Raw genomic sequence first — 23702 nt, 5'->3', positions numbered from 1 at the left:
AGTATTTCGGCTGAAACGTGTCTGAGAGAACCAACGTGCTGAATATTTTATCCAGCCACGTGTGGATGTACTTGTTGTTGTCGGATATGTTACAGACAGTCCGTGTTGGGGATTTGGTTCAGTAATTCAAGCTTTGTATATGTTTTTCTCTCCTTCTACCCATCTGTCTCTGCTGTCTCTGTCTCTCTCTGCATGTCTCATATTCTCTTTCAGACAGCTTTGGTTTGAAGCTCCAACTTTGAAGCGTTCTCTCCGGTGCCCACCGCTCAGCGCTTGACACTTTTGACATTGTTTCTAATCTTTATTCTGTTCCTGTTAGCAGCAGCTTGGATGCAGTTGTTTACGATGACACCCAGCCATCACTCCTGACCCCATTCATCTCCTTGTGTGTTCCCTCCCCTTGTCTCTCCTCTTGTACAGCGAAAGGTTCTTTGTCAAGCTGAATAAGAGCGGGTTGCCCAAGTCGCCAGAGAAGACAGAGAGACAATGCACGCTATTTGTGGTGAGTAGCGAACATGATTTTGTGCTTACACGGATTGATTGGGGGTGATTTAAAGCGGTGTAACGCTGACCTAAGTCATGTTCCATCTCTCTGAAAACTAAAAGTCAGTGCTCTGCAGCTTGTTCACAATGATTGAATCTGACGCTAAAGTATGTTTTCCTGTTTTCTCAGGATTTGGGGAGCAGTGATCTCCGAAAAGACGTCTACATCGTTGTACACATCATAAGAATAGGTGGGAGTTACGATGATGCTGCTTTATTCTTCTGACTACTACATGTCTTTTAAGTCTCCTGGGCTTTTCGCGGCAGCGCTGTTTTGACAGTGGGTGCTTCTTTGTGCGTGTCTGCAGGGAGAATGGGAGCAGGCGAGAAGAAGAATCTGTGCAGCGTGCAGTACAGGCGGCCGTTTGGCTGTGCTGTCGTCAGCATTGCCGATCTCCTCACTGCTGACTCCAAGGATGACCACCTGCTCAAGGTTTACGCGTAAGTCACTGTAAACTCCAAATATTTCAGTTCTTTCTTCCAAATATTGAACTGTACTATACTTAAGGGAAAAGACCAATCTTCACTTTTTTGAACACTTTTTTGCAGAAATTTAAAACTACCAACAACTTTAAAGTTCACTAATTAACATGTTATACCTTGTTTTTTTCAGTTCATACGAGAACCAAAATGTTAGAACGAAAAAGTTTGCTTTTACAGTTGGTTCTTTATGCTAAGCTAAGCTAATTGTCCCCTGGCTTTATCTTTATCGTACACATTTGAAAATGATTCAATCTTTTCGCCTCTCTTTCGGCAAGTGTATAAAAGAGTATATTCCAACATTTCTTTAAAAGCCGACTCCATCTACACTCTTTTCCGTGTTTTTTTTTTTTTTTTTTTTAATGGAAGCTCATCTATTAGCATAAAACAGTGATGTAGGTTATAGTGCTGATGCCTTCCTTTCCCTCAGCCAAGGACACGTAGCAATGTCATCGTGCAGAAACCCAGATCAAGTTGTGTGGGAAAACATTTTTAGAATGACTTGGAGAATTAAGCAAGAGCCATCACCATCACATTTCAAACCTGTGGTGGAGCAAAACTCACAAAACGTGAAAGGCCATATGTAGAGCCTCTAGAGAGGTGACAAAAACACAACAATTCTTATTTTCAGATGATTATAAACAATGAAAACATACAGCTGGACCTTTAATAGCTGGTAGTCAAACAGTACTAATAGAGACATGTCACAACAAAAATGCACCTTTTCCAGTTTTACTTCAGGGCCTTGTTTCTAAATTCACAAACAGTGGCAGTGAAAGGACTTTGTGGTCCAGCCTAGTCTACAGAGAGTCCTGAGGGATAGAAACAGCTACCGTTGACACAGTAGTCTGACCTAAATTATAGCTGGATCAAACGACTGGCCAAATACACTTAGCACAGAGGAAAGTACAACCACTTTGTCTATACCTGCAGTAACACCAGAGAGGTTTTAAGTCAGATTAGCATTAAAGTTCTGAGCTGAATGTTTTCAGAATTAGGTCCAGACAAGACGTCATTGCAAATACCCTAAGAATTTGTTTGTGCCTGACCTGTCCTAGTTAAATTGTAGGAACTGACAATAAATAATAGGCCTTGATTGTAGTTTTTAGTAACTTTTACTTGCACCTATGATTCATGTAACATGAAATGTGTGACTCATGTTTCAGTGAACTTTTGAGCACATATTATAAACACCAACCAGTTGCTAGGAGTGCAAAGAAGCATTATGACTGAAAGGTCATCTTAACCAATTTTACACAATAAAGGTCATTTTACTTTTAATAAGGAGTGCACTGTTCGGCCTGAATTAGTTGCATAATTTTAGTTTTGGAGGAGCTCTGTCAGTCCTGGGGAAAAACTCTAATGATGTCATTGAGTTTATCTTATCTTAGGTTTGGAGATAAAAGGTTTAAACACCAACCCTGTGTAACCAGCTGGAGATGTGGAGTTTTACAGATGTTCATCCTAAAGAAAATATGCTTCTGTTGCATTATGGGAAGTATAGGGTCCAGCACTTTCTCAGTGTGGCTCATACACAGGGCACCAACGAAGATTAAAATTAAGAGGATAAACCAAAATTAAATAGTTTAATCAATGTGGAGATGTGCGTGGAAAACTTTTACAAAACTTACAAAACTTACAAAACTTTACATTGTTTGCTAACTAGCTAAAAAGTTGGCATACTCTTGATGGCTCAGCTCTTGTCAAAAAGGCAGCCATACTGGTTCATATTTTTGATTTAATTCATGAAGTTTGATTTATGTATGATTTAATCAGGTTTTAAAATAGTCCCCAATGGTGCAGCACAGCCATAAAGTCTATAAGGGCTTAAAACTATGTCGGTCTTTGCTGCAGTGTTTTTGACCATTTTCTAGTAATCTGTCCTTGTGAGTTCCCCTCCTTTATTGAAGGGAAATACTGAATTCCTTGAGTGCTCCTTTAAATAGAATATCTCTAAAAATGTTTTAATTTCTGTCACTCTGTATCGTCTTTCTGTCTCAGGTGTAACACAGAGAGTGAGTGGTACCAGATCCATGAGAACATCATCAAAAAGGCGAACTCCAGGTACAACCTGTCGGGCTCCAACACCGGTAAGAACCACATCTTTTTCATTTTAAATTATTTTTTCTTCCATCCACATATAATAGTTTGAGACATTAACCAAGGGGCTTTAGTAATGCTACAAGTTGGCTTCTTCAGTGGTTTGTTTTTTAAGTGGACGTACTGCTTCTTTTTGTTTTGTTTGCTTTTAAAATCAGGGCACTTTCAAAGCTGTTAATTTCACAGGCTGGTGATAATTGCGCTTATTTCTTTCACAAAGCCTTCATTTTGCAGCGGTGACAAACTTAGCGGCTCAGTTGCATCATCAGTCTCTTGCCGTGCGAGAGTCAGTTACTGGTCAGTCTGAGCAGCGTTTATATGTGAAGTTCCTCTTTAGGCGATCAGTTTTCATAAGGTTGTGTCTGCAGGAAGCCTGCTGTTGCAAATGCTTTCAGATGATTTTTATAAATAGCTGCAGTCGCATCATGCTGAACAACAGCATCAGCAGTTTCCCATAGCAACAGGTCGGTGGAGAATCTGAACATTCAGTTCTTCAAACGTCAACAAAATGTCATGTGACATATGAAGAGACTTGTTCCACATTGAGATCCAAACTTGATCTCTGTGGATTATAGAATTATTACACAAAGAATCTTACAGATGAAGCTGTGAAAGGAATCATATATTTGTTTACACAAAACGACAGCCCAGGATAAACTTCTGATTACCACTTTAATATATAATCTACAGTGATGGAACCTTGAATGCGGTAGAAAATATAAAACAAGGGGACATACTTTTGAATTAAACAGTGCTGGCTTGTCTGTGCTGTTTGCATCAAGGGGCAATTGTACAACTAAGAGTAAGCAATCAGCAAGAGTTCAGCAAAAGTTTGTCTTAAAGCTGATTTGCATAAATGTCTTTGTGAAATGTTGCTGCAAACGTGCTGCAGGCTGTTGTTTTCACAATGAAAATATTCATTTTGGATGTTAACACAGTTTATCGTCTTCTTCCATCTCCCTCATATATTTTTAAGCCCTTTTCACACATGCACTGCAACTCTGCACTTATGTCAGACATCACCCGGAGGAGCTGTTTGTACGAACACAAATGTCTGCAGCAGTTGCCCCGGATTTAACCCTAGCCCTAGTAAAACCGCACGTCCCGCTCATAGTTCAGTCGCACGACCCTCTATTTCTGTCACCATTCTCTGCTTCCATCACAGTTATCTTATTTTGAGACTTTGTATTTATACAAATGCAAAAATCTCCTCCTCCTGCATGTTCTGCGCCACCCCTCGCCTAAACCATACAGAATATTTCCGACATGTGAGATTATGTCTGATGTGGACAATCTCCTGTTGTGTGACATGGGAAATTTGTGTCCCAATCTGATTCTCAGGAGATTCTTTAGAGTTCATATATGAAAACAACAGACTGCTGCATAAAAAAGGTTTGTAATTGTTTGAAGACTCTATATACAACTGGAAGAACGACAGAAGAGATTACAGGCACATCAACAATCTGTGAGAGTGATCTACTGACTCAGCTACTCTTTCCATCTCCCCCCCAAAGACCAATAATTACATGAGAAGTCATACAATTCACAGATTTGAAATGGTCATGAATAATCTTGCACAAGCGTGAAGGAATGCAGTAATTAAAGCGAGTGACATGAAGCCATTTAGCACAGGCTGCGTTATCCGAGCAGCATCTTTGCCGTACGTTCATTCATAACAGAACTGCCCCATCCAGCTGAATTCCTGCATGACGGTGCTGCTGTTGAACAGACGAGAGGAGCTCTGCACGGCTGAGCTGATAAGTGCAACAAAGTCGAAATCCACGTCTGATAAAGCAGAGGGATGACGCTAAAATTGAAATATTACACAAACACTTTGCTGTTTCCTTATCTCACACTGAACTCCAACAAAAATCTTAATCTAGTCCTTCTCTTGACTTTATTTGCTACTTAATCTGTTGACTGGCTGTGCTATCAGATGACACACTCACTACGCACGTTATCAGATTTAATTACAGATAAAGCATGCAGATAATGTGATGTACTGTTGACGTTAAACTTCCAAGACCTGTGGCAGACAACACTGCAGATGTGTGGCTCATTCAGTGTTTGATGCCTGACAGATGACAGCAATAATAAGCTTTAAGATGAACAAGTCCGGGTCGCACTTTATTTTACATTACACTAATAAGACATAATAAGCTGTACTTTGTATTAGATTAGACAAAAATTAGAAATAATATGTTGGTTATTAGTCCTGAGACAAACTCAGCTATACTAACAGAGCCTGGTCTAATCAATGCTAACTCCAGCCAGGCTTAAACAAGCTTGCGTTTTGAGCATGCATGGACTATACATAAGCAGCCCAGAACAGCTGTTTGTGGAAAAGAGGATAAGATGTCACAAAAAGAAGCAAAAACAAGAACAGTTATCTTCTCACCTGCAGAGCAAACCCTGTAGATCAAACTATATGAAGAATATAAAGGGTTCGTCATGAGAAAATACCAGTATTACCTCAATTAACAAAGAGAAGGAGATATCTTGGCAAATGTGCATCGCCCTGCCCCAACAGCTCACTTGGTAGAGCGTCTGCCTCGTGCACTGAGGCCTCAACAGCAGCACGGGTCAACTGAAACCCGAGGCTGACCAACAGGTCATCCTCTCTGTCTCATTCCTTTTTTAAAATCTTAATCTGAAATCTGAGGTCCACTTTGGCACACTCATTTCTTAAATTATACCACCTCTTAGCCTTTGAAGACAGTAAAAAGTGTAAGACATGATGTTTGTGTGAGCGAGGCAGCGGGCGTCCAGCTAGAGCGGTGCAGGCAGAGGTAAGGGGGGAGAGAAAACGGACAAAAGTTACAGCAGCAGTTCATTGGTGCCAAAAATGAAATATATGGGAGATGCATTGATGCACTGCATTGATTTTTGCAGATTCACATTCAGCTTTTTACTGATATAGGCTGTCTGAACTGATGCACTCATATCTTACACCCCTAGTAAGAATGGTCTAACAGTGATACATAATACGCTTTAGTTTACGGTACAGTTCTCTTATGATGTGTCCCAAATTACCCTCTAGTAGAATCTAATAAGGGTGACACAGTGGGAAGTAATTCACTTTAGTTTACAGTACAGGTCTGTGGTAATGTGTCCCTAATGACCCATATTATTTCTAGTTTTTGTCTGATATAAAGTATGTCTCATTAGTGTACCATTGGGATGGTGTCTAATTAGAAACACTGTCCAGTAAAGAACAAATTATTTCTAGTTTTTTGTCTAATTTGATACAAAACACGTCTTGTTGCATGTTGTTAGTGTACTGTAAAATAAAGTGCGGCCCCACTTCGTACTCAAAAATAATTAATCACACTGATTTGGTAAGAAATGCTGCTGGCAGAAGACAGCGTGTTGCTTTAATTCACAGTATGACAACGCAGTATCTCAACATGTGAATGTTTGCTCCAGGCTTTCGTCTGGCACACACATCATAAACACATGTAAGTGAATTATTCTAAAGAGTTACTCCCCTCTTCAGCTGCTGCGAGCAGTTTATCACAAACACTTGGATGTTGGCTATTGAGTAGCTGTCAGCTGAAGACATTGATCCAGCTGAACGCCTGATTTGCCTCAGTGCTTTCGCTTTCAAAGTGCATTAGAGGAGAGCTTTGGGTCTTTTGTCACAATACCCCGGCATGCATAATTCGAGTGGGTTTGTTCCAAAATTACACTTCCACCACTTAACTGAATTTGACATTGATCTTAGAGAGAAGAATGCTTTAATTACAAAAGTAGAGGTAATAATTTCCATTTTTAAGATAGCGAGCATGAGTATTAGGTTTCATTTATGTAATATGAGCACTGTTCATCTGTTCGGGCCAAATTAATTCATTATAATTATATTCGTTTTGACGGTTTGACTTTGCAAGAGCTGTGCCTCTTATTGCTTATCTCTTTAATTATATATCTCCCTCTCTCACACACACACACACACCTGCTCTAAGTAGCACTGGTGACAGTAGTGACACAGCCTGATTATTATGTCGACATCAATGCAGATTCATATTCACAACAACTTTCGGTGTTTCCCCTCGATTTTTTTTTTCAGGCCAGGTGGTATGCACTGAAAAAAAACCCTTAACAGACAGGGCACACTGGATGACATATCAACGTGTTTGGTTTAGTCAGATGGCACAGCAGGCGGTTTGCAATTTATATTTGTGTTCCAGTTTTTGCTTGCCCAGTATATTTAATACTTAAAGCAAAGTGATCATAAGGAGAGGATGACTTAAGCTCCTTTTTCACTGGACAAAAAATACACTAACACCCACAAACGTCTGATTTTTGTCTTCAATGGAAAGGATACAGTCAGCATTCATTCCCAGGTTAAGTGAGTCTGCAGTAGTAGTTCTGACTGGCACCAAACTCCATTGGACACTAATTTTCACTTCTTTTGCAGCTGTACCGCTGTGGTTAAATGCAATCATTTCATATAATTTCCTAAATTCTTCACAATAAAAGTCCCCTGATATTTTAATATCTAAAACCTGTTATGAAGCAGCAGAATCAGGGTTTTTATCCAGCTGAGAGTGAACATGAAGCAGTAAAATAAAGACCTGAAAGTACAAACGCAGTAGAGAAACTAAACTTCAAACCACAGATATTCAGTCAGAAGCTACAAAAGTAGTGACAGCTGAACACAGAGACTTCAAAAATCGCCCTTCTTTCTGTTCCCTGGCACAGACATGAGTTGAGTCTTGGCTTTCCGGTGCATATCAGAACAAAGCAGGAACTCAAACGCAAAGGGAAAAATTTTAGTGGGTCTACAGATGTTTAAAAAAAACCCTGCTCATAGGCACTAATTTTGGTGTAAAAACATTGTTTGATTTCAACCAAAAAAAACCTCCAGGAAACATCTTCAATTTCAAATCCCTGCACCTTAACCGCTCCCTGCTCACTCTATATTCAGAACAGCAATGCAGAACATCACTTGCAGCACATTTTTACAGGGTACATCATCTGAAAAGTCAATTCCTCCCAAAGGGAAATTATCCTGCTGCAGAGCAACATTACAGAATAGATAGCACTCGAGTCTCTTGTCTAGCCTTGAAATGTGTGAACTGAAGAGAATATTTCATCTTTAGCAAACAGGTCAGTGTCTCCTCTCCATTTTGTCCCTGTATGAGTGTCCACACAGGAATTATGGAACACCATGCATAATTTAAGGACCACAATTTATTACACTTAGTGTCAGGAGGGCAATTAAAACAAGTGTGCAGCAGAGTGAGATAAGGTAATGTGCATTTGTGTGTGTGTATGTGCACATGTTTATATATGTGTGCACTCTGCTATCTTTGTGTGTGCATCCTGGTGTGTGTCTGAAGTTGTCTCGCTGTGTGGTTCTCCTTTTAAACAGACCTGGCTGTGTGCCAGAAGGTCGCTTATTAGCAGCCAATTAGCAGGGGAGAGATGAATGCACTGCCCTTAAAGTATAAAGAACACCGGGCTGCTGGGTAATAAAGAAGAGGCAGAGAGACGGTCTGTGTGGAGAGACAGTTATTCTGTTCACATGTAGCCTAATGACTACACTCTTAGAAATAAAAGTGTGAACTAGATCCATAAAGGGTTCTTTGGCATGGAACCCTTCCAGATAGGTCTTTTCCACTGACGTGGAACCAGCCCAGATCAAAGTTTGAACCATGCTGAGCATTTCCACCAAAAGTAAATTGGCTGGGAAGCAGAAAAGTTGGTTCCCAGCTGGAACCAAGAAGAGCAGGTGTTCCATGGGAACCAAAGTGGGCATCTCATATCCTACAGTTCTTGTGCATTGTGCAGTGTTCTCTGCTAATGACATCCTTTATTACAGTGGTTCCATTCAAAACTGGTGGAAAAATGGACCCAAAAAGTTCAAGAACCAGAGATAACTTGGTGGAAAAGGACCCAGAGAACCCAACATGAAGGGATTCACCAAGAACTTCCTATTAGAGGTTCTACAGAGAACTCCTCTATGCAGCAGTGGTTCCACCCAGAACCCGTAACGGAGGCTCTAACCAAAACCTTTTCAACAAGAACCCTCTCAAGGGGTTCTACCGACTGCCTTTTCACAGTCCAAGGGTTTTATCTAGAACCCACCTAAGGGATTCTATTGAGAACCCTTTTACATTCCAAAGGTTTTACCTAGAACCCACCAAAGGGTTCTTCCAAGAAGAACTCTTTCCTTTAAAGATGTTTGGGGGTTTTTTTAGATGAAAAGGAACCCTTAGTCGTACAAAGAATGTTTAATGAACACAGTCCTCTGAAAAGGGTTCTTAAGAAGCAAAATTTTTCTGAGTAGAACCTCAGTCCTTCATGAAGAACCTTTTTGACACTGTTATTTCTAGGAGTGCATCATTTTTCTTCACCTGTGTGTTTCAGGGTCGGGGGACTGTTTGGGGGAAATCGAATTTGAAGGACGCAAGCAGGAGCTGACGAGAGGAGATTTTGATTTTGTTTACATGAAGCCCAGTCGTTCATAAAAGGGATTTCATAAGAATCTGGCTCAGTATGAGTCAGGTCAGGTGCATAATTCAGCTCCCACCTCCGTGCGAGCGTAGGCAATGACAGAAGAGGCTGCGACAACTCCACTGTTTTGTTTTTGAGTTTGTTTTGTTGAGTTTGTGAAGAGGCAGGCCGGGTGGGCTGAGGGCAGCAGAGGTTGAGGGTGTTTTTGTCAGCGTCAGCTGCATCTACCAGGCGGAATAGTAATGAAGCTGGTTTGCCTAATTGTAGCCCTGCAGTAGCTTTTAGAGTCCGTCTCTGTGTGTGTTCGTTTATGTGTGTGTATAAATGCCAAAGGCTTGATCCACATTAAGGGGCAGGCAGATTAAGGCTCGGGTAGAAGAAAAATCTCCCCTGCACCTAATGGGATGCTCCTTCTATTTCCCAGAAGGCCTTTGTGCCAGGTTGAACAAATACACTGCTGATGGTCCGTGTGTATGTGTTACTTTTGAATTATTTAGACCGGATGACTGTTCTGTAGTATCACTGTCGCCCCCCATGCCCTCTCTCTATCTCGAGATGTGCCAAAAAATACTTTGTCAAAACTCAGTTAAAGGAGCAATCTGTAAATATGGCCAGAATTTCAATTGAAAAAAAATCAAGAAATGAGCGAACATTATCAATAGAATGTAAAGAAGTAATGTTATGAAATTATGTCACTGACGTCTATTTTATGTTGGAGGGATATCGACTGAAGTTAGCACGCTCACCAGCTAACCACAGCCAGTCCTGTCTAGTAATACCGCTTCGTGCCTTGGCTATAGTCTGATTTCCTCATGGTTTCATCTTGGACACGGGACATTTCATAAACCCTTTAGTCTAATAAATAAACAAAATAAACTCACATGACTCAGAAATGTCAAGAAAGGAAGTATTCTTACACCTCATGTCTATAGTTAACCGTACACCCTCTAAACTCAAGTTTCTATTGTGTGCCCCCTATGTGTTTAGAGTTACCTTCCACAGCTGGCCATTTTTTGCACGTTGCTCCTTTAAGACCAATATCTGACTTTTTGACATGGCTTTTGGATGCTGTATTTTCCCGTTGGAGCTTATCTACATTTTAAAGGATTACTCGCGGTTCTTTTTTGGGGGTAGAAAAATCAGCCTAAAAAGTAAAAAAAATAAGGCGTTACAATCTCTCTAGCTGAAGCACAATTTGGTAGCAAGTCTGAAAACTGTAACCCCCTTTTTTTTCTTAACTTCTCTGCTCTACAGTATGCCTCTGCAGTGCAGGATAATGAAATATTGCTAGCAGGTTTACAAACAAGTCACAATGCTTTTTTGACTCCTTGTGTCTGAAACCTCTCACAGCTAATGAACCATTTCGCCACTTGCGCCTCCCAACTTTCCTGAAAACATCCACAATAATAATAATAATAATCACCATCATCATCTTGTCTCTTACACACTCCCTTGCCGTTGTCCCCGTCGGGAGCGCGAACAGGCACAAATGCTGGGACATAAAGGAGAGGCAAGTTGAGCTCTAAATACAAGTCGGTGCTTTAATTTAGTGGCGCTGACATTTGGAGTTATTGCATAAGCATATAGATTTCAGATGACAGCCTTCATGTAGGATTTCCTGTTAATAAAAAAGTGCTGGGGATGACTCACAGGCTGTTTGCATTTTGTTTATGTATGCGGGGGTGTGTGCTTGCTTTCCAAGTGTTACTGTTGGCAGGTATATCTGTAGCTGTCTGGTCCATGTGGCTGTAATAAAACTGAAAATATGCCCTTGTGAAAACTTTGTCCTGATCTCACCAGTACCAGATTGTTTATAGTGTCAGGAAAAGGGTTATGATATATTTCGAGCTCTTTATTGAGTGGCTTTGGTGATGGATGAAAGAGGAGGATCAAGGCTTTGTCATTTCTGTAATATAGAAATATCAGATTTCCAATTTTGAATTTTGTTATTGCTTTTTTTTTCTGTAGGTCTGGCAGTGGCTCTCCAGCTCCTCCACGGGGACATAGAGCAGCTGAGGCGAGAGTACATGGTCCTCTTCACGCGGGGCGTCTCCATCACCAGGAAACTGGGCTTCTCTGATGTCATCATGCCAGGTACGACACCACATATAAGGGTGCCAGCTTGATTTTCAGCTTCAGTATGTTCAAGAACTACACTGTTGATGTGGGTTTGTGATCATCATGGATGTCAGCTGATTGCTTTAGACTTTATTGCATTCTGTAGGTGTTTGAATACAAGATCACCCCCAGACTGAGTCACTGTTTTGACCACTAACAGACTAAAAAGTACAGAGGACCCAATGAAGTGAGAACTTTAACTTCCTGGAAAACAGAATATCTTGCCTGGTGATCTCATTGTACATTAGTAGCACAATTGCCCAACCAATCATAAATTAATTTAGCAATCCATCCTTCTGCCTGTCTTATCAAATCATTTTTTTGGATACCCCCCTTACCGTTTTATATTTTGCCTCAAGATCTAAACAGCAAATGCATCAATTTAAGGAAGATTTGATAGAGTGCTACAGGGATGACGTACTTTTGTAGGTTCCCTCCACAAAAAGCCAATGGATTTTTTCCTTCCTGGATTTTAAACAAAAGTTTATAACATCCACATTTTACGCAGCAAGAAAATCTTCACAAACGAAAATCTGGTTGGTGATGATTTTTGAAGAGTAAATACAATGATCAGAGGTAAAAAGCTAACTTTAGTGTTAAAACAAACTACATCATGGTTGCGTGACTCAGTCTCGACACCACTAAGGGACTTGTGTTTGTCGTGATGACGTTGAATCATGGGAGCCCATGGCCACCCATGATCCCCGTGATCCACTGAACTATTACAAAAACAAAACAAATGGAAAGCAAAAAAAAACTAACAAACAAGACAAATAAATAGAATAAAAACATTTCTCAGATAAAACAGGGATAATGGAAAATAAAACTGGGGGAGCTCAGCTGTCCTCAGGGTCAAAGTGTTTTCATGTCTGCTTTTTTGTTTTCTGGGAGCCTTGAAGGGAAAATTTAACTTTCTTGATTTTGATTCTTTAATTTTCTGTTGAGGTTCCTTTATGTTGCCATGGTGGCTTTTTCTGACACTACTAACAATCCAGCTCTACATCCATTAATTCAGTTTTTTTAATCGCTTCTCCTATCTAATGAGCTAATTACAGCAATGACAAAGGCCGTAGCTGCAAGAATTGACCCATTGAGCCACAGCGCTGCCCTTACCTAATCTTTCACCTATTTATTTCTCATAAACTGCTGTCGGAGACACAAAACAAATTATTTTCTATGCATCTTTATGGGTATACCCAGGAAAGACCTATCAGGCAGCAGGTGTGGAGGCGTGTTCATAAACTGAGGATTCAGACTTTTGTGTGACAACACATTGATTTTTATGTAAAATGTCAAAGACACCTTTTGAGGCTTTAAACTTAATAATATATTTTCTCGTGTTTGTGTTGTGCACTTTGATCGGCCTTATATTATCTACCGCAGTTGCCGTGGTAACGCTTGGCATCCCCTGCCTATTGCGTGAGAGTGATGTTTGAATTCCACCTAAGGGTGCCCTCAGAAAGATGAAATATTCAGGCTGTTTCAGGTAGATAGGCATCACTTAGATAGCTGCCTCACTAAATGACACAGACCCCCACAGAGACCCTCAGGCTTAGCCGTATGGGGTCTTGTTGCCGTGGTAACACATGTGCAACCACTTGAATGTAAGATGAAACAAGGGACGATGTTAATATACATATGAGAAAAGAGTACGGAATAGGGCTTTGTAATATATAAATATTATATTGATCTTGTGATATGAGACCAAATATCGTCTTAGATTTTGGATCGTTATGTTGTGATGTAGTACAAGTGTTGTCTTTAACAGACTGCCAGGCTGTTCTATGATTTACCTTTACAACAGGTGGGAAGTTTCGTGGGAGGTTCAAACGAGATGAAAACAAAGTAAAACGTGTAACATAAACGATGCAAAAGATGTAGAAGATGAAAACAACGTAGCGAGATGAAAATGACATAACAAGCCAAAAAACTGTAAAAAGACAAAACCAATGTGCAAAAATTTAACAAGATGAAAAGTATAAAAAAGATGTAGTGAATCAAGATGTATATTGTATCTCATGGAATAGCCTAAAAATATCGGGACATTATTGATGAGGCCTATTGCCCAGCCCTCGTACAGAAGGGGAAGTTCTGTCTGAATTAGCTTTCTGACTCTTTGTCTGTTCATTTACGAGAGCTGGACGTCAGGGGACTTTTTTTTTTTTTTTTAGCCACAGAAGAGCTGTTCTTTTAAATAAGTGAGGTGTGCTGTCTGGTCACACAGATAAAGAGGAACCACAGACTGTGGGTCCCCCAGCGCCTCACTAACACAGATTTATGTTCACTGTCTCCTTCTTTGTCTTCGTCTGACTACAAACCCTTAACACTGAGTGCTCTCACCCTCTCTGCCTGTGTAAGTCTGCCCCGTGGGCTAAGGAAACTGTCTCACCCTCTTTTTTTCTGTCTGTCTGTCTTTTCTGGATTTGTATCTCTCTTGCCTCATTTTCTTTCTCCAGCTGCTCTGGCTCCACCCTCTCCACTTCCCTTTTTCCTATTGTACATTAAGAAACTGCCCCTGTGTGTGTGTGTGTGTGTGTGTGTGTGTGTCTGTGTGTGTGTGTGTGTGTGTGTGTGTGTGTGTGTGTGTGTGTGTGTGTTTCTGCCTTCCTGCACTCTTTGTGAGCAAGTGTACAGTATTGGTGTATATAGAATGCCTCATATTGCCATGGTTACTGTTGTTAAGAGCAGAAAATCAATGTTGACCCTCGAGATAGAGATATGATGAGAGCACACACACACACACACACTCATACACACACACTGACAGAGGTTATATAGGGAACCTATTTTACAATGTGTCTGACCGCAGCTCGGCTGCAGAGGAAACAGGCCTATTCCCTTTCTTACCCAGAGCGCTTTGCACCATTTTGACTTCCCCTGCAGGAGGAAATAAATTTGTTCCATGGCCCAGTCATTGTACATCCAGCTGTGGTTATAACAAAAAAAAGATGTAGATATTACTTCCTGGGATTATTTTCACTTAACTTTTTGGCAGATGAAAGCACCAGCCACAAGAAAAGGCTGTCTTACAGAAGTGTTTACAAGTTAGGTTTTTGTTTTAATGAATCTCAGACACCCAGTTCTTTATTTACACACTTCCATCTGCCAGGTTATTGTAAGTGTGTGCAGGAAGGGACTATATTTTATATTGATGCATGGTTGCTGATGGTTATTTTGGCTAGTGGACACATTTATGCTATCTTCTCATACAGTATTTACATAGGACAGCTATGCACTTACACATGCATGTAAGAATGAAGACCAGCCAGTAATTCTTAAACTACAATGTTAGCTAAAATAGCATAATGATAGCACTTAGTACCTGCTGAGGTGTTTTGCATGTAATGATATCCCTGTGTGTGTTAAAGGGGATCTATTATCTTAATTTCCAGCCCTCTATTTTTATTCTGTGACTCAATTAGAGTAGCTTTGCATGATTCACAGTTCACAAAATGCTTTTTTATCTAATACTAGCCCTTTTATTTTTTTTTTAAGGCCTATCTCTTTAAGACCCACATCCCTAAAAGTTCACTTTCTTCTTCTAGCCAACATCTGGAAGCTTACTAAGGGGCAGTACCTGATGCTTGTGAGCACTGCCTCATCCTCTTGCCAATATGCTTGACAGCATATGACAGCTAAGCTACAGCTATATGGGGCATTGGATTCATTGAGGTCAGGCCTCACTGATTAGTGTACAAAAACACAACTTTAAAATGATAAAATAATAATAAAATAAAAAAAATCTTCTGTTTTTCCTTTGATGACCGTTTGCTCTGCCTGAACTTTCTGTGATACAGAGTTTCCTGGTGGACAGATAGCTTTACTTGTTGCTAAGTGCTAACTGCTAAATGTAGCTGCCGTTAGCTAGATAGCTTAGTTAGTCATGTGACTAGTGATCCTATCAGCTGACTCTGCATGGAGCACTAGGAGAGCTTGAATCTCTAACACAGGAGCTTTGAACCACTAGGAGGAGGAGGTTCTCGGCCGGGAGGTGGTGGGGGCAGAGTCAGCTAACAGGATTGCTAACTGCACGGCTAAGTGAACTAAGCTAAAGCAGCAGTTAATAGTCATTTTCGCAAACAACTAAAGCTGTGTGTTCTCCAAGAAATGCCATAAATTACAGACAGCTCAGGCAGAGCAGCCAGGGGATATCAAAGGGAAATCCAGAAGATATTTTCGCCATAAAATACGATCCAGATCGAAGTCCTGGTTGGAGCTGCTGTAAATCACCCCAGTACAAACATACAGACTGAGCGGGTGTGTGGGTGTACTGTGCCTGGCCAATAAATAAAACCACAACGAGCCGATGTCAGCTAGATCCGTAATATAGGTAAGGCAAAGCCAGTTTATTTGTGTGGAGCATTTCAACAGCAATGCAATTCAGAGTGCTTTGCATAAAACATAAACAGAAGATAAAGTCATATCAAAAACATAACAGTCTGAAGCATTAGCTTTTGGCTCACAGGGATTATTTGAACCTTTGACCACGTTTCATTCAACAACTTTCCCTTAATTATTGAATTTTTCAAGTGAATTATTGTACAACTTTCACCTCCTCAGGCCTTTCGAAATATATTAAAAGATACTCTTTGGCTGAACTGGTCACAGCCAGTATACATACTGTATTCAACCAGTAATGAGGGGTTACAAGAAGACATTTCTTGTTTTAAGGGGTCACGTGCAAATTTTGCAACTACTACGACTCCTACTTTTTCTTGTTTATTGAAATTACGTTTTTGACTTGAGAAAGCAAATGATACATACATAAGAAATTGGATATCGGCTAACCAATCTGCTTACAGTGGATATTAAATCTTGTATTCCCTGGTGGTCAAAGGGTCATAGCTCAGGCTCAGATTTCCCGTCAGCAGAAACTATATCATTAAATGCCGCTAACGTAAGCGCTGTCCACCCCGTCGTGAAGCATCACGCAAAAGATTGTCATCAAGCTGCTGAGAGGTCATTAATAATTCCTGCTCATATGCATAATCAATGCCTTGTTGCCTCTTTTACCTTCCTGTTCCTGCAGGAGAGATGAGGAATGACCTTTACATCACCCTGGAGAAAGGCGAGTTTGAAAAGGGTGGGAAGAGCGTAGCCAGGAATGTAGAGATCACTGTCTACGTGCTCGACATCGATGGACAGATCTTAAAGGTAAAAACACATTTTTCCTCATGTAGACTGTCAGTTATTTTTCCTTCATTTTGCAAGAACCACAGCTGTCTTTGTAAAAGTATATAATTTTTAAGGACTAAACAGTTTTAAGGATACTAAAGTTGGGATTATTTTTTTAATCTGATTAAATCCTGGTTTGACATTAGATTATGTTGCACCAAATTTTTAAAGTAGCATAAAATTAAGAAAGCTTAAACTTAAACTTTAAAACCTTCATTTTTTACTCTAAACCCAGATTAAATTTAATGCTGTTGCACCAAAACCTTAAGCTGTGATACAGTATTAAATTTACTCTTACACTTTAGGAGGTTTAGCTTTAAAAAGCTGCCTGTTTGAGATTGGACTGAGCAAAATAATTTTCTGCTGAGCCATCATGAGTACACTAACTAGGCTTAGCTTAGCTAGTTAATAAACAGTGTAATATTTGGTCAACCTTTAAGCTAGCTAGCAAACAATATAACTTTTTGTCTTTTTCAGCTGACTAGCAAAAAATACATTTTTTTTAAGTTGGGTAGCAAGCAACATAACTTTCTTAACTTTTTTTTTCAATATTCCTTCTTTTTTAATTTCTAGCAAGCTATCAAAAAAACATTGCAATATTTTGTAAAGGAATACAGAGCAGACACTTTCTACCCCCTTTTTATACTTCACAGCATTCAAATTTATTCATTTGATTTATTTTAATTTGGGTCAGCAAACATCTCCATATTGATTAAACTGTGAGAGACTTGACATAAATGTACTTGCCTTTACTAAACAGAGATTAATTTTAAATTGTGCATTAGAGCTCTGCTTAATTTTAAACATAGACGAATTCATTTTAAACCTTGTTTTACTAATCTCAGATTAGTACTAATCTTAGATTAAATGAATCCTTGTTGGTACAGCTCAGTCTAAATGCCTTATTTAAGTCCTTACTCTGTTATTTTTTCTATTCCTAATGGCGAGTGTCTTATTTTGGAGCAAAACTCTTCATTTAAATATCGCTGACCCAGATGAGAGCTAAGTGTCTCTCCAGTGTGTTGCCCATTTCTGGTGCAGCACTGTGACAGTCTGCCTCTGTGGTTTCCTGCACTGCCTCAGCCTTGAACAGAAAATAGACTCAAATATAACCCTGCTGCCACAGCTGCTGCTGCTGCATGGCACGCAACTCCGTAACACACATAAACACACAAATGTAAACCATGTCATTCTCTATTTATTGGCACCCGTGATGCGGTTTTCAATACATTCCTATCTTTTCTGACTCATTAATTCATTGTGTCCTTCCTCAAGCCGGGGCCTCTCATATCCTGTCTTCGCTTCCTTTTCTTTATTTCATTCTTCCCCCCTCCACCTCTGTCTTTACTCACTGTCTGTCTCTCAGAGTCACGTGGCTGCCGGCGCTGGTGAACCAGGTGGGGATGAGTACCACTCCTTGGTGCTGTACCACAACAACAGCCCCCGCTGGGCGGAGCAGATCAAGCTGCCCATCCCGGTCGACATGTTTCGGGGGTCGCATGTCCGGTTTGAGTTCCGACACTGCTCCAGTAAGTGGGAAACAGGGATCGTGGATGCACTTTATTAATCTATCTGAGGTTGAAGGGAAAGTGACCCTGTCCATAGCAGTACATCGCTGCCTAGATTGATGTGCCTGCTGCTTCTCCAAACTGGGCGCGTGCCAACTGCCATCTACTTCAAGTAATATGCTGACTATAGATAATTACCTCATATAACCCACTTCATATAAACCAAACTATTCCTTTAAAGGAACATTTTGTCCTGGAATTCTACACATTTTCAGACACTAGCTGTTTGGGTGTTAATGCCTGAGGTGCTGCTTTCCTTTCAGTTTATTATCCATGGGAATTAGAGGTGGAGAGGCGTTGTTGTGGAGGGAGAAGAGCACAATAAGCATTCACTCTCCTGCCCACTTGAATCTGCCAGCCCTCGAGTCTCAACCCCCGAGGCTGCTGCCATCCCCAAATAGACAGTGTCCAAGTGTATAAGTGCCGGCGCTTGTTTGAGCGTTTTCATAATGAGACTAGTTTGTCCAACTTCTCACCTCCTAATGAGACAAAACTTTAATTATCACCAAAATATTGCTCTCACATTTTTGCTTACCCTCTTTTTCGGGGCTGCAGGGAGAAGGCCGAGTCGCCGCTCACATAACAAGCTGATATTATTATGCCTTTTGCAGCCAAGCTGAGAGGCTGTGTGTCTGTGTGCAGTAGATATAGTAGCCTTATTACTGCTGGCAGTGCTAGCATTGCTACCCAAGGGCTGCCTATTAAGAGCCCAATTTAAGCCTGTGGTGACACCAAACTGAGGAGACCATATTCCATGTAATATGAGGGCTCCCAAACTTGAGGACAACCTGCCTGAGGAGACACGATTAGCACACACTCTCATTTTCAATTAACGCAAAGCAGAAAGCTTGTTTTTTTTATGAATATGCTTTCAAATGCTATCTTGTTTTTGCACTCATTATGTAGTGGTGGAAATTATTAATTTGTTTGTGGGGAGTCCGGTGTTGCTCCCAAATGGCACTAAAGGGCGCTGTAAGGACCTGTCAGCGTCAGCAGCGCAGTACTTTGTTTTATTATGACTGTTTATTCAATGTCAGTCAGACTTTATTTTACAATAAACTAATAAGATGTAACAAGCCGTACTTTGTATTAGATTAGACAGTAAACAAACACATCTATACCCTAATTAGGCACCATACACGTAACAGTATGCTAATAAGACATAACAAGCTGTACTTTTTATGAAATTAGACAAAAATAGAAATAATATATTTTTTATTAGATAGTAGTCTACCCTAATTTGACACTATACACTTCTGAGCACTATAAAATGGTACACTAATAAGACATAACAAGACTTATTAGACTTTATTAGAGGGTAATTAAGGGCATATTACCACAGGACTGTACTGTAAACTACACTAACTTTAACTAACCTTATTATACTTTCTTAGATAGATAGATAGATAGATAGATAGATAGATAGATAGATAGATAGATAGATAGATAGATAACATATGAAAGCAGAACTGTAATGTAAACAAAAAAGTATTATTTCCGCAGTTATTAGAAGTTAGTTTCGCACCCATTACAGCAGAAATGTACTGTAATCTAAAGTGTATTATTGAATGACTCAAAAAACAGTACAGGTTTTTTGTAATGTGTCCGTAATTACCCTCTATTAAAATGTAATAAGGGTCCAACTGTGGAAAATAATACACTTTAGTTTACAGTACAGTTCTGTTGTAATCTAATTAAGTTTAATAAGGGCCTCATAATGGATCTAATACTGTCTAAAAGGCTTGTTAGTCTTGTTACGTCTTATTGTGTACTATAAAAAGTGCGACCAATGTTGAAAAAATTGTAAAAAAAAAAGCTTAAATTAGTCGATTACTTTATTATTAGCAACTCTATTCCTGCCCTAGGAGCAGTTTTTATAAAGATCCAAAGTCTGTCCTCTTTTACACTTAAAAATCCTGAATTTCTAACAAGCCCCCAAACTATTAAATTCTACTCTAACAGCTCAGTGTTTTTGGTAGAGTGGTTTCAAGATATAACATTCATCAATCTCTACCTGGCCTGCCGAGCTCAGCTAAGCCTGACTTTCACACAGCACCACTTAATCTTTCTTAATCTCCTCGAGCCCAAGGCTACGAGGGCTTATAGATTAGGAAAACCTGTCGGAAAAGAACCGCACGCAACAAAAAGCAAAAGTTTACAGTCTTGAGTCTTGTAAGTAATAACTTTCTCGGTGTAAAGAACTTAATCACAGCAAAGCAAGACAGACGTAGAATGGCCACGGTGCAGTACCAATTTTAAAAGTTTAATACAGTGCAACTTGTGCTTCTCCTGGGAGAGTGAACACACGCACACACACACTCACACACACAGAAGACTGGTGGATGCTGCCTAAATGAATCACTGGTGTTGCAATGAAAGGGAATAGAAACACTACACTTCTCACTTCCCGCTGTGTGCACATTAGCACTTTATTGCCAAAGCAGCAGATAAATCAGATTACATGTGTTCATAATGCAAATTATGCCCAGAGCTTTCAGAAAGCTTCTTAAAAACACAGCAGCCCAGCTTTAATCAGGCCCTCCAAGAGTAATTTAACAGCGTCTAAACTTCTTGTTTTTTCTTTGTTTGTGTGGGCGGTTGGGGTTGTGTGGCAGTGTACTTGGGGTGTCCGCAGTGCAAACCTGATACTGCAGTTGTGTGTGATTACAGGTGCAACAGATTCTGACCATACGCAACAGTGATGCTGGGTGTGGGTCAAGTTTTATTGCTACCATCCAGACTTATGTTGTAAAGATGCACCTTTATCATCCAATGTCGGAACCCATCGCCTATCGTCTGATGATGACTTAGTGTTTGGTGGCTACAGCCGATGTTTCAGGGCTTCAGTTGCAGCGAGGGGATACATTTTTAAAAAAATATTAAAACCTAAAACATCATCACGTCACTGATGGATGCCGTGATTGCATTTCAGCGAGTGTTTTTCGCCTTTTTTGCTTGCACTGCTTACCTGCATGCAACCAAAGCCTACTCAAATGTGATTGGTCGAGGGGCGCCCCTGTAGCGTAGCTGGCTGAGGAGGATGCACTGCATATACTGAGGCCTCTGCAGCGGCCACCGGTGCGACTCCCATCTGTGGCTCGTTTGCTGCATGTCATGTTCTACAATCTTTAAATAAAGGATTGGTTAATACTTTTCAGACTACAAATGAAAACCAGAGCGTTTCTGACACCAAAATCTTGTCCCATATCTTCATATTCAGTGTTGATGAGCAGACATCTGTTTGTAGAGATTAAGGCTAAACAAAAATGTTGAATTTCTTTTCCAAAGTTAACTTTTTATTTTTTGAAAAAGCTGTTTGCATCCATGTCTTCTTCTTCGCCTTTTTCTGGTACACTGCTATATTTCTTTAGCACTCTTTCATTATAATGTAAAGCCATCAGCGCTGATGTATAGTGTCAACAGTCCTTTTCAGCTTCGTGTTTACATTTTATGAAGAATAATTGCAGTGGAGGCTGAGCATCATATGCACTTGTTCAACTTATTAATTTGCGTTGCATAATCGCTTTCATAATGCAAGCTTTTGTTTTGTTTATTTTCTTGCAGCCTGTGCTTGTGTATTTTGGACTCAATGTCATGTCCATGTGTTGTTATTTGACAGCTAAAGACAAGGGAGAGAAGAAACTGTTTGGCTACTCCTTTGTTCCTCTGATGCAGGAGGACGGCAGGACTCTGCCAGATGGCACCCATGAGCTCATTATCCATAAGGTAATAACAGCATACCCTCACCACCACTGAACAACATGGAATCACGCTTCGAAGGATATTTTCTTGGCACCTGCACAGGGTTTAATATTCTTGATGTGTAATTCCAGCCAAGATTGAGTCTTATTTTGAACTAATAGGATGTGATAATGATATTTCACTGTTTTTCACTTATTTTAAGAAATTTGTCAGTTGAAGCGTCATCGTGTCAATAACAGGGTAGTAATTTGCTTCATATGATAATTCAAGTTACCATCCTCTCCACTCCAGTTCTTGCATGACACAGTTGACGTGGCATTTAAAAGGACAAGTCCATTTCAAAACAAAAGATTTCAGTGAACAGAAAGTCCCACGGTCGTTCTCTTTAGTGGTAAATTGCAGCTTAAGTGAATTGACTCGCCGTTTTCCTTCACCCAGGTGTTGCCAAGGCTACATCGGACGGGATTACAGACTGTATATGATTATGTGAATCATTCGCTCTTAACGGTGAAATGCGGTCATCCCGTTATCACACAGTTTGGTTCCACAGGCTGACAAACAGCTCACATCACTCCATTACAGGCTGACGAGCCAATGAGTAATGTCCTCCACTTATGTAACGTCGTCAAGCTGTGGGGTTAAATTAACTATGTGTGAATGTATGTGTGTTTGTGTTCGAGACAGTTGGTAGCATTTACTTTGAGTCGGCTCTCTTGCTATCTCTGTTTAGCGTGACCTTTACAGACCTTAAGAGACTCATCTTTTCACACATTTTGGTTTTTTGACACATCAAAAAGACCAAAGCAAATAAAATGGCCAGCATCCCCAGTTAAAAGCTACTGCAAAGACTGTCTTGGGTGTAATTCAGAATAATTGCAGACTACATGCTTTTCCTCAGCTGCAGGCAAAAGGGTGTGTGCATAAACCTCAGGCTTCTGCGGAGGAAGGAAAAGCATGGAGTGCATTCGTACATTTTATTGGAAGTGAGGCAGAGCAGTGACGAGAAGTCTGATTATTTATGTTTCCTGTTCACTACATCGTCTTTAAAAACAGAAACTCCTCTTTTCATTGTCTTCTTTGGCCAGATTTAGTCCGACCAAACGTCCTTTAACCTGAGCCTGCCAGTTTTAGAGGACAACGCTGGTAGCCTCGTGTGTGTGTTCCCACCGTTGAGAGGGGAAAAGGCCCACTCTAATGCCAGATGGAAGTTGCTGAAAAGCTCAATGAAACTGGCATGGCCTAGTTTCTCCTCAGACCCAAAATAGACACAGTAGAATCAGTCCAAACTGTGTGGTGGCTTCAGTTAAAACAGCCTCAGCTGTGCATCAAGGCTCCACATGAAATCCCAAAAATAACAACAGAGTTCTGTGATTGATAATGTGCAAGAGCTTTATATGTCTCAATCATAACTGATTTACAGCCTAAAGCCAGTGAAATGTTTTGACAAACTGACTCTTCCTTAGTCCCACCCCTTTTTGCTCTGTGCTCCAATGCCAGTTGAGCAGCAGAACATGGCCAACTTTCTCCTTTGCTGTTTCCTGTATTCACTTGACTATT

At 40.3% G+C, this 23702-nt stretch overlaps 1 protein-coding gene across 7 annotated transcripts in view; it reads left to right on the top strand.

Moving 5' to 3' along the window:
* The window catches only part of dock4b (dedicator of cytokinesis 4b), a 169673-nt gene that overhangs the window by 78395 nt on the left and 67576 nt on the right, over positions 1-23702 (top strand). For all 7 annotated transcript variants that reach the window (XM_084710674.1, XM_084710671.1, XM_084710670.1 and 4 more), the window contains exons 9-16: positions 421-502; positions 674-734; positions 852-984; positions 3025-3113; positions 11551-11676; positions 16730-16854; positions 18242-18404; positions 22063-22169. In XM_084710674.1, the coding sequence (XP_084566800.1) occupies positions 421-502; positions 674-734; positions 852-984; positions 3025-3113; positions 11551-11676; positions 16730-16854; positions 18242-18404; positions 22063-22169 (886 nt within the window). The remainder of the gene's footprint in view (positions 1-420; positions 503-673; positions 735-851; positions 985-3024; positions 3114-11550; positions 11677-16729; positions 16855-18241; positions 18405-22062; positions 22170-23702) is intronic.

This window comes from Lutjanus erythropterus, chromosome 22 (assembly GCF_056507025.1).
Source record: "Lutjanus erythropterus isolate fLutEry1 chromosome 22, fLutEry1.hap2, whole genome shotgun sequence".
Lineage (NCBI taxonomy): Eukaryota > Metazoa > Chordata > Actinopteri > Lutjaniformes > Lutjanidae > Lutjanus > Lutjanus erythropterus.
This window is presented reverse-complemented; position numbering and strand designations above follow the sequence as displayed.